General features: G+C 39.2%; 1 protein-coding gene across 3 annotated transcripts in view; it reads left to right on the top strand.

Moving 5' to 3' along the window:
- TMEM117 (transmembrane protein 117) overlaps positions 1–8,168 on the top strand; it is a gene marked incomplete at both ends in the record, with an annotated part of 437,683 nt that extends 429,515 nt beyond the window's left edge. For 2 of the 3 annotated variants that reach the window (XM_084254763.1, XM_084254764.1), the window contains one exon: positions 7,522–8,168. In XM_084254763.1, the coding sequence (XP_084110889.1) occupies positions 7,522–8,168 (647 nt within the window). The remainder of the gene's footprint in view (positions 1–7,521) is intronic. The other variant, XM_084254765.1, reaches the window with a different exon arrangement.
- Positions 8,169–12,352: the final 4,184 nt, after the last annotated feature.

The raw sequence follows: 12,352 nt of genomic DNA, 5'->3' as shown, positions 1-12,352 counted from the left end.
ATGCCTCTGAATTTCCTGTGAGAGACTCAATGAGAAGCCGCTCATGGAGTCTTGCTCTCAGTGCCCATGTCTGGAATGAGAAGACACTGAACAAGACCAAACTAAGGACAAGCAATTTGTTATAGCAAACTTTGCTTTTTTAATTATCTAAAACTCTTCTTTTTTTTAAGATTTACTTCTTTTTGTGTTGAAGAACTGGGGTGCAGGCCAGAGGTGCAAGAGGTGAGATGATTCATTCACCAGAGTCAGAGTAGGGAGCAGAACAGGCAGATCGACTAAAATCCACTGCTAAAGGGAGCAGTGGGTGAGCCAGGAGAGGTCTGCTGCATACTGGGTAGGTCAGCTCCCTGGCCAGGATCGAACTCATGCCGTTGTAGTGATAGTGCTGAGACTTAACCCCTAGGCCACCAGGGAGACCCTAAAAACTCATTTTCTTCAAGGCTATGATTTCTTGCAATCTGAAACAGGTTACTACTGCTTCGTGGGCCTGAACTGGAAGCCAGAGCCTGGCCAAGTGGCCACACCAGGTGGGTCAGAAGGCCCTGGGCACAGCTCAGCCACAATGCTAACTGGCAGCTCTACTGACTAATAGGCTTTTAAAAATATTCGGATGGCATATGCCATGAAATTTTATTACATGGTAGAACAATCAGCACTTCATGGCCTTCTTTCTTAGTTGGAAAAATAGCACCTTTCTCCAGACTGTTGTTATTTCCTCTACTAAATGAGGGTGATAGTTAATAAAAAATCCTTTTAAAACTAACTAACCCAGGAATCTAGACACTCCCACCAAGTCAGAAGATAAAATTACCATTAGAATGTCATTTTTGACAATCAAGTAAGATTCATTAAAAGTGCAAACTATGAGGAAGAGGTAATTCCACCAATGCCATGCAGAGATTTCTCATTAAAAGGAGGCAGGGAGATATTTCAGCAAGGAGATTAATAGAAATAATGTATGGATACTAATTCGACCTCCTTGCTGACTTACATTAAGCACTGGAGTTGAAACGACGGGGGGAAATGCAAAATTCCTCATATGATTAATGCTGAAACACCCAGTCTCTTGTTATGGTTGATTGTACATTCACAACAACACACTTGGGAAAATAGCAATGGAAGTACTTTCTATTCTTCTCCTATTTGTATATCATATCCTTTCCATTTGGGTCATTCCAGGGACTCAAATTTATTTTTTATGGTAAGCAGTGTCTCTCAGAATGTGTAATCTATTTCTTAAGGAAAACATGTGCCATCTGAAAATTTAGTATTCCATCTTTTTTGTTCAAATGGTGAGTGTCCTGGGCCATCATAAAGCATTAAGGTTTACACAATGTTTATTTCACAGACTCATCAAGATGTTTAGGATTTGGGGGGGAGGTCTATATGGTGGCCCGGGTGTTAATTCTCAATACTATCATTACCATGGCCTGCATTTGATCCCCGGCCAGGGAGATGACCCACATAGCACAGCAGACCTCTCCTGTCTCACTGCTGCTTCCCTCAGCAGTGGATTTCAGTAGATCTGCCTGTTATGCTCCCCATTCTGCCTCTGGTGAGTCCTCTCATGTCCCACACCTCTGACCTACACCCCTGTTCTTCTACACCAAAATATATATATATATATATCTTTAGGATTGGGAAGAAAACTTAAGGATTTCATAGCTCAACCCCCTCACTTTCAGACAGGAATACAGAGGTTGAGTTGCCCTGTCTGATCTTGTTTAATGCATTATATTGTTTAAGTTACAAAAGTTACAGTATTTTGTAAGGAAACCAATGGAAAACTAACACAGCATTCATTCGTTTGTCAAAACTTATAGAATCATATATATCAAATGAAATAGACCTTACTGCACGTAAATTAAAAAAATAAATCAGCAATTTTTAAAGTTAAAAAATGAAGAGGAAAAGGCATTATCAAGGTAACAAAACATTGCATGGGAAAATGGAAGGATGGGTGACAGGGAAAGATAAACATCCTTCCTCTGTGCAAATTGACGGGGGGGGGGGGGCAGAGGTTATGTCAGGTGAGCTGAGAACAAGTGAGAAAGTAAGAACTATTTTGTCTACATTATTATTATTGTCTGCATCATTATTTGTCTACATGCCCACAGCCATGCTCCAGGTGTCCTCAAACTTGGAAACTTCAAGTTTCAGCTGAATCCTTGTGACAGTGGGGGAAGGACAGTTATAGATCTCTAGAAGCAATAGGAACGCCACCTCACCCTTTTCTCTCCCTCTGCACTTTCCCACCGCATGGGGGAGATGTGGGCCGCTCCCCTCTCCTTTAATTTCAAATTTTGTGTGTATGAAAGACCACTTCTCAGACTAATTCTTCTGCAAGCTATAAACTGCCAATTGTCAAAGATTTTTTTTTTATTTTTTTAAGATTTTTTTAAATAAATTTCTTTTTTTTTTAAGATTTATTTATTTATTTATACAAGCACTGGGTACAGTCAGAAGTGCGGGAGGGTGAGAGAATTCACCAGAGCCAGAGCGGGGAGCAGAGCAGGCAGACTGACGACATACACTGCTGAGGGGAGCAGTGGGCACGGCAGGAGGGTCTGTCACACCATGTGGGAACCTCACTGGTGGCCAGGGATCAAACTGGCACTGACGAGGCTGTGGGCAGCCTCGCAGCCCAGCACTCAACCACTGTGCCACCAGGAAAGACCCTGTCAAAGATTTTTTAAAAACATGCTAAATAAACTGATCTCCAATCCATATTTACATATGGCAACATACTGTCCATTTGGATAACTGGTCTGGGATGCCTACTCTTTGACATCAGTAATCCACACCATTTGTTCCAAGCTTCAATTTCTGATCACCTCACCTTAAGGATATATCTTTGTGCCAAACCTTATCCACTCTTCTCTCTCTCTTTTTTGCCACCTAGATCCTATATTAACTGGAATGAAGAGGCAGAAGAATGAAATTGTTGAATTAAGACTATCCTGCATTTTTGGCAAACCTAATATGTTTCAGAGAGTTTTCAAATACAACTCTCATTTTCGCCTCAAGAGTAATTGTTGGAGGTGGTTACATTGGTATTATTTTCCATTTCGCAGGTTAAGAAATTGGATTCACATGACTATTAAGTAGAAGGATTTGGGGGGAAAGATCAGAATCCTAGAACTGGAAGCATCTAGTTCAGTTTCTACAACTTGAAAATAAATTATCGAGCTCTATACAGGTTAAAGAGGCAATCCAGGTCTATTATCTTAGTGTTAGAATCGGATCTCCACCTGCTGATTTCCAGCCTACAGCTCAGTTGGTGTGTTGTTCCCTTTCCAAATCAGAAAACATGTGTCAGAGCAGGAAAATGATATCCATTAACTGATGTCAGGCAATGCATTTTTTTAATTTATTCCTCCTCCATCCCACCTAAATATTTAAACTCCAGGTCACAACATAACATAAAGTGATTATTTGTCATGGAAGTTTGGTGATCAAAGAACCCAGCACTATTGAATTTCAGTAGAAAAAAAATGAAAATGTGGGGTGCTCCCCTTTCCTCCTTGGGGTTCTGTCTTAGTTTGATCTGTCTTAGTGCACATTCACCACATATGCAGAAGGAATTCATGTGTAATCCCTGATTTTATTTTTTCTCTTTGTGCACTAACATTCCCTGAGCATCTTTCACTGAAACAAAAGCAGCATTCTCCCAGCTCCGTGAGCAGTCCTCTTTCTCCTCTCTGATTATGTGACGTGTCTGGCCTTCATTTTCTGACATCTTGATACCCCAGTCCAGTGCCAGCAAGGGCAGGTTCACTGTCAATTCAGGCAGACAGATAAAGAAGAGTCCCAGAGTCCTCGGTGGATTTTTCAGGCTTTGATGCTCTCTCAGGGAATCAGGCACACAGGCACACCAGGCAGGGAGGCTGGCATGCAAGGAGGCAGGCACAGGGAGGAGGGGAGGAGAGGAGCTGGGAGTCAGGCAGGCAGCCAAGCTTCCCAGCCCCCCTCCAAATCTTTACTCTTTTTCTCAAGGCTCTCTCTGGTGTTCTCTCATGGTCTCACCTCTTCGTAGTCATGCAGCTCATCCTCTCATAGCCATCTCTCAGAGCCTTTCTTATATCCCTGGCCTCTAGGCTCAGGTGTACACACTTATGCATGCCCAGAGCATGCTCCAGGTGTCCACAAACCCATGCTCCCAAGGGTCTTCTGCATTAACACAATCAAGGCAGCAGGTGACAGCCACAGAAGCTAGAGGCTAAAAAGCCTGATTAATCCATTTACCCTACACGCAGAAATAAGAACCCATTTATGGACTGCTGTAAGCACAAGTTTGTAAAAAAAAATCACCTAGCAATGATTCATATTTCCCCAAGGGACTTTGAGGAGTTGAGAAGGTGATGGTCAGTCACACAAGTTGTAGGGTAAGTAAAGTATCAGGCTTTTCTGCCCTCCCGCCATTAGGATTGATGATCCCTGCGGTCCTGAATACATGCCTAATGGCAGGCACCTGGATTGGGTTGCAGGCATACATAGGTGGGATACACCTGGGCTTTTACTGGGCTTATAAGGGTGGTGTCATGGGGAAGCCAGCAGAGCGGAAAGAAGGGAACAAGAGCGAGAGAGAACAAGAGCGAAAGAAGCAGAAAATCAGAGGCCACGAGAGAACACTAGAGGGCCCAGAAAGAGTGAAGACTTGCTGAGGGCTGGGAGGCCTACTAGCCTCCTGGCCCCCCAGCACCCCTGCCTGCCGTGTACCTGGTAATCTCAAAAAAAACCCTGAAAAAGCCACCGAGGACTCTCCTTTACCTGTTTGCAGAGAATCATAGAGATCTTGCATTGTGCCCTCCTGCGGCTACACAAGTTCAAGGGCCTCTTCCCCTCACTATTCTGGCTTTGTGGTATGTAGTTCACAAGAGAATAAGTAGGAATCTCAGTTGCTTAGTATCAGGGAAACAACAAACTCCTTAGTACTGGATGAGAGTCTTCCAAGTTTTTCCTGACACCCATCACTCAGTCTCCTCCTGCCCATTTACCCCCTATGATAGCCCATTTTCCACCTATTCTTTTTTTTAAAGATTTATTTATGCATACAAGAACTGGGTTACAGGCCAGAGATGCGGGGAGGGGGGGTGTGAGGGGTGAGAGGAGTCACCAGAGACAGAGTGGGGAACAGACCAGGCAGACTGACTGAAATCCACTGCTGAGGGGAGCAGCAGGCAAGTCAGGAGAGGTATGCTGCATCATGCGGGTAGCTCCCTGGCCAGCTGGGGATCGAACTCATGTTGCAGAGGCTGCAGATTGCCTCAGTGCAGTGTTCAACCCCTTGTGCCACCAGGGAGGCCCAGCCCCTTTTCTTTTCCTTCTCTCTCTTTCCTTGGTTCCTCACGACCGTATCACCTGATCTTTTTCTGATTGTACCTGCAGCACAGTAAAAACATAAGTTAAATTTTCCCAAACTGTTCTCTGTCCTGTTTTTCTTTCAACCACATAAATGACTACTTCATCTAATTTAATTCCATTTTCTCAACATCTTCAGAATATATGGCTTGTATCTCGATTTGGTGCCTCTTAAATATAGCCTTTCCTACTTACCTGTTGATGCCTCTATCCTACTCCCCAACAAAGATGACGAATTCCTCCCTGTGAGGGAGAAGCATCTCCTTTAAGTCTCCTGCCCAGAGCCTGTTGGGAGAATATGAAGCACTTAGTAATGACACTCATCTGTGCATGTGATTGTAACTCTCGACTTGAGCTTTTTTTAATTTGTTTTATGCTTGATTCTTAAGGTCGATCTGTTTCAATTTGGAAGATCCAGGTGGATGAAGCATTCTAAATATTTTATCATACCTAGAAACAAAGTTTTCAGAGTCCTGAATTACTTTCTAGTTTAGGTGTGCAAAATAAATCATTCTAGCAAGAGTTTCCATTACAAATATTAGAAACCCAATAGAGTTGAATGATTTCAGGTTAGGCAGATTTAAAATCTAGTGTCATTTGGTTTTTATAGATTCTCTTCATAGAGAAGTTTTACCTTTCTATGCATATTAAGACATTATCATGGGGCCTCCCCTAGTGGCGCAGCGGTTGAGCGTTGGGCTGCAAGGCTGCCTGCAGCCTCTGCAGCGCCGCTTCGTTCCCCGGCCGCTGGCGAGGGTCCCACAAAAAAAAAAAAAAAAAAAGACATTATCATGGGTTAGGCAAAACCTGGATGAAGATAATAGTAACTATTCCTGAGTTTCTATTGTGTACCAGGCACTGTGCTTAGCATGTAACAATCTTGTGACATGCTAACAGCTTTAACAACCAGCCTAAGGTCGCATAAGTAGTCGGTTGTAGAGCCTGGATTAAAACCCTTCAACTTCACATATAACAGGAGCTTGAAAAGGTGAAATGATGATGATAAAATACTTTCTGAAACTCCCCACAGGATTATATTTCTATGTAGTTATATATTCTGTTAGATTATATATTAGAAAATACACTTACCATTTTTGGTTTAATATTTGTCTAAGATCCTGTCTCTCCTATCCCAAGAGCTCTATAACCATGCAAAGCAGTAACTTAATAATGTTCCATACCACTATTTTCAAATGCAAAATAAAATAATTTTGACACAAGGCATATATTAATTATAACTAAAGCTTTTAGCACTTGTTACATATATCACCTAATTTGCTACAGCAAACCTATGAGGAAAAGATTACTATCTTATTATGACACACTTGATATTTAAAAACAAAGTAATTTATGATTATAATAAAAATTATATTGGAATCTAGTATCCACTGAAAGTTTTTCCATTTGTGGATATAAAGATATCACTAGATAATATGACTCTAAGCAATGTCTTATTTATATGTGATTTTTAAATACTACAAAGACATTTTAGTACTTAGAATCTCTCCAAATCATGTCTTCTAAACACTTCATTAGCTTTGGTTATATTTATATGTCTGGTAAATGGATTCTTCATTGAAAATTTGATGCAATAATCTTTGAAGTCTTGAAATGACTGCTCAAGGATTATTGATCTGAATCACTTCAACTAATGGCTTAATCAACAGGTCACCTACAAGCAGCAATGTGAATTCAATTGATATACTGCTGTGCTTGCATTGCAAAGTGATTTATTTCTTGCCCAGGCATAATTATAAAACTGTAAGAGATGTTCAATCAGAGTTAGACTTTCCTAAGAATTTCCTCAGAACTTTGTTTTTAAACATTAATGGGAATGTTCTAGAGAATAACCTATATGGGACCAATTTTGAGTGTACCTGTGATGCCTATAAAACAAGGTGGTTTAATCTGGTTAGTGTCAACACTATAAATTACTGGTTCTAAGACCTACAGCTATATTTTCACTTGCAGAGAATCCATTTAGGAAATCCCCTCTGCCAATTCACTTAATGGCAGCATAGCACTCTCAAAATTAATTGTTAGCAGGTCTAAGACATTAACAATTTATGCTATTACACCATTATCTCCATTTTCTTGGAGAAAAGTCTACTGCAATTTTATAGATTTTTGACTAATGCAGTGTTTCTTTTTTTAATGCAGGTAAATGGTTTAACTATGGAATTATCTTTCTTGTCTTGATATTGGATCTTAATATGTGGAAGAATCAGATATTTTATAAGCCTCATGAATACGGACAGTATATCGGCCCAGGACAGAAGATATATACAGTGAAAGACTCAGAAAGTTTAAAGGATTTAAATAGAACCAGGCTATCCTGGGAATGGAGATCCAATCACACTAACCCACAGACAAATAAAACATATGCTGAGGAGGACTTGTTCTTACATAGCAGGTTCATAGGGGCTAGCCTCGACATCAAATGTCTGGCTTTCATTCCAAGTTTGATAGCCTTTGTGTGGTTTGGATTCTTCATCTGGTTCTTTGGACGGTTTCTGAAAAATGAGCAAGGCATGGAGAACCAAGACAAGACTTATACTCGCATGAAAAGGAAATCCCCATCAGAACATAGCAAAGACATGGGAATCACACGTGAGAACACCCAGGCCTCCGTGGAAGACCCGTTGAATGACCCTCCCTTGGTCTGCATCAGATCTGACTTCAATGAGATTGTCTACAAGACTTCCCACCTAACGTCGGAAAACTTGAGCTCACACTTGAACGAATCTACCAGCACTACAGAAGCTGACCCAGATCCAATGACTTCTAAAAGTACGTCTACAAACTAGGCTCACTTACTTGACGATAGCACAAAAAGCAACCTGGAGTGTCCCTTTAAAGAGTTAGTCTTTCCTTTTGTAAATGTAAGGTTTACGTAGTCTTAGGTCAAGGAATACCAACAAAGCCACAACGGTGCTCAACATGCTTTTTCTAGGACTCATTGTTTTCTATTTGTATTATGAGACACGTGCCTACTGTCTATCTAACGGTCCTTTAGAGACTGCTTTTCACAACTGCACAAGCTATTTACTGACTTGACAGCATAGTAGAATATTAGCTGATTACCTGTGTATCTGATGTTCAACCATAGTGGTGCCTTGAGACATTAAACTGTTTTTAACTGTACCAGAAATGAAGTGTGGAACAGTTCTCTAACCTACTTCACATAGGTTTTTTGTATCCAATACTTTGATCTACACTTGATGTCTGAGCAGGACACAGAATAGCCAAGATGTGGCTCAGGAAGTGTTTCTTGGCTTATGATGCAGCGGCAGAACTACTGACTTTGACAGAGACGACAGAGAAGCATGGTGATCACCTTCACATTTTGGTTGGCTGCCTACAAATCCAAATCCAGATGCAAAATCCAGTAACAGGAGAAGGATAATCTAGCATGGGTCACTACTTGTGAAATATGACTTTCTCCAACCAGTAATTGCAATTAGATGATAATACCTAATTATGTTTTCCTAATTAAAGATAAATTGCGACTTGATTAAATTTCCTGCCCTCGCCTTGGGAACAAAGGTTAAGAGGCACAGTTGGGTGAATTCTCAAAGTTATTGGCATTTACACAAAGCCCTAGAAAACAGAAGAACTGAAGTTTTAATCTTGCGAGGGTTGTAGATCCTACCATCGACTATGTTTGTACATCTTTCTGTAAACATGGCTCAGGACAGTGAAAATTGAGAAACATATGCCAACCCTGGCAAGGGGACTCCTCTCAAAATCATGCAGCAGAACCACGGGAGGTAGAAAAAGACATGCATGAAAGAATCTGTTTAGTGGCTTGTACGTGTGCATTTTTTTCTTTTTTTTAAGAATTAAACATTGCATATTAATAAATAAGAATTATAAATCAGCACTTAAGAGATGTCATTTTTTCTTTGTAATAGAGGAATTAGAGTTGTTTCTTTCTTTGTGTAACAGCCACCCATTTAAATGTTACAGAATTTTTAACTCCATGTCAGGTAAGTTAAGAAATGGAACTCTCCCAACTTGCTTTTAAATTTTATTTCATAAATCATGGTTACATGTTCCTTGAGGGGCTTAGGAGAGATCACTTTTAAGGCTAAATTACTTTCCTGTCACATACTGATATAGCTGTATTTTGTCTTTATGATCTTTTAAATCTCTCTTGTTTTGATCTATCTGCTTTTAAGCTTGCAGAATGCTGAATTTAGCATGCATAATAGAAATATGCATTTATCTGTCACTTAGGAGCTAGCTTTAATAAGCATATTTCTATAGCTATTTACTAAACTATTGGAACCATGCCCCTGCTGTTTCTTTTTCCTTCAGTAGCCATACATGATGTTATTTAGAATCATAAATATTCCTGAAACTAGAAATGCAGAGATCGAACTCCTACAATAACTCTTTGACCAACATGTCCAAAGAAACCATATTACCCCATGATAGGTGGTAATGTTGGCCACCACCAAATTTGCATAGAATAGAAATATTCAACATTTGACTCTGGAACAAGTAAATAATACTAACTTGCACTGTATCTTTATTTATTCTGAAACTCAATGTATTGTTCAATAAAGAAGGAAGTTGATTTTTAGAAAATGTTTTTTTTTTTAAATCAGCATGTACTTCTTATGAAAATATTATTTGAGAATCTACATGGGTTTGAAGAAAAAGTACTTTAATAAGGAAATCTAAGTAGCAGAAAGAAGATTGAAATAAAACCTTAGATTTTGTATTTTTAAGGTTTGACTAGTAAAGCTGCCTCTCAACTGATATGAAAATATATCTTAATGTTGCCATAAGTTTGATATCAAATGTAATAACTTCCAGAAATGGTGTTTTAATAGTCTAACAAGATTCCAACCTTTGAAGGCTTCCAATATTCAATCATACATATCAATCTTGACATTTTTCTCTACAAATGGTTTTCCTTCCTTTCTTTTCTACCTCTTTTATCTGTTACACATCCCCTTTGCAATTTTATCAACTAAAGGTTAGAAAATGAGGTCAGGGAGGTTACTCAAAATATTAAGAAAAAACAGACCTACCATCTGATCCAGCAATTCCACCCCTAGGTGTCTACCCAAAGAATGCATAAACACTAATTCAAAGGGATATATGCACTCCTGTGTTCATTGCAGCACTATGTACAATAAACAATTTGTGGTGACAACCTATGTGCCCAAAGACAGATGAGTAAGTTAAGAAGATGTAGTCTATATGCACAATGGAATTCTACTCAGATATTAAAAAGAGATGAACTCTTGCCATTTGCAACAACTTGGATGGAACTACGGGGGATTATGCTACGCAGAGTAAAATAGAAGAAGAAAGACAAATGCCAAATGATTTTAGTCATATAGAATATAGAGGTACAAAGCAAAAGGTCAGACAAAACAAACCCTAGAAATCTAACTGTAAAACTGAGGCTACCAGTGTGGGGCAGGTAGTGTGTAGAGTAAAGGGGTAGGGGACCCAATAAACTTTGGTGAAGAACTATGGGTACCTTGGTAATAGGTGTGATATGTTAACATTCATCTGAAAAGGTGTGATCCCATTCCTCTGAATTACCTACAGTATTGTAAACCAATGCTATCTCAATTAAAAACAAACAAACAAACAAACAACAACAACAACAAAAAAACACATGCTCTAGAAAAAAAGATAAAATCACATATGTTCATGGTTGGCCATGATCTTGAGTCATATAAAAGTGAACTATGACTACAGAGCTTTCTGAATACCAATCCCTTTGACTATCATGGACATTTGTATAAAGATGTGTAGAAAATTGAGAATAATGAAGTTTAAAGAAGGACTAAAAATCACTAACCACAGATTGTAAAGAAGGCATAACAAATCTTATACTTTAATTGTCATGATGCTTAAGAACTATAAGCAATTATATTTCTGCTGTTCGATAATTACAGCATTTGCTTCCATGCAGTGAAGAATTTGCAGTAATTTGACATGATCTTGGTATCCTATATTGTTGAGTACTTTGTTAGTAGTTTAAATGGAAAATTAGATAAAATTAGATAAACACTATAAATTTTTGCCTGATACATTTTTTGATGATACATGCCTGGACATTAATCTTATCACTGCTTGCCCAGTTATAGAACCATCTATAACTTACCTCATCTTGGCATGTGGCTACTTATCATATTCATTTTTCTCTTAGCACATATAAGATCACTGGTGAATCCCATTAGAAATGCTAAGAATTTTTTCTTCTCCATTTGCCCTAATAGTCAGCCAGTAAATCTCTTTTTACTTTTATGGCATCAGGTTTTACAACATGTAGGGTCCAACAGCAGTGTTGGCTGACAGTACAATTGGAAGAAGTCATCCAATACAGACTCTCTAACGTGAAAGTGGGAGCCAGTATTCAGGTCATATCTTACTGCTGGGCTCCAAAAGCAATTCTCTTAAATTATTTTGTTGCTCTGTGAGTCACCAGCACCACCCAATATGAAACATAAGAAAGATAATGACAGTAAATCACTTAGCTATCCTTTGAACTGATGGCTCATAATGCCAAATGGATATTCTAAAATATAACTAAGACTTCAGACCTCACCATTCCCTTATACCTATCTGTCCTCACTCTGAACTGATTTCTGTTTTAAGTGAAAACTTTACTACCATTTAGACTGGGCTAGAACTACCCAATAATTTGAAAAACCAAGGACATTTAGATGTAGTATTTGGAGCACACAAGTCACTCTTTTGAAGATACTTTTTAAAAGAAAAAGTTAGGCAAATGGTGGAGCATGTGTGGAAGGAGCGGCAATGAAGTTTGGAAATAAAAAATGGCAGTTAGTGTGTATGGACTTTAAACCTTCAGGAAGGGAGGGAGACCTTTATAAAAGAAACCTTAACATAAAGTTATCATGAGTTCAATATGACCACATCTTAGGCATAAGACTCAAACACATATGTTCGACATAGCTGAGGGGATCACCCAAGGGTTGGCTGGTGGTTGGTTGGTTGG

Source organism: Talpa europaea (assembly GCF_964194135.1).
Source record: "Talpa europaea genome assembly, chromosome: 15".
NCBI lineage: Eukaryota > Metazoa > Chordata > Mammalia > Eulipotyphla > Talpidae > Talpa > Talpa europaea.
This window is presented reverse-complemented; position numbering and strand designations above follow the sequence as displayed.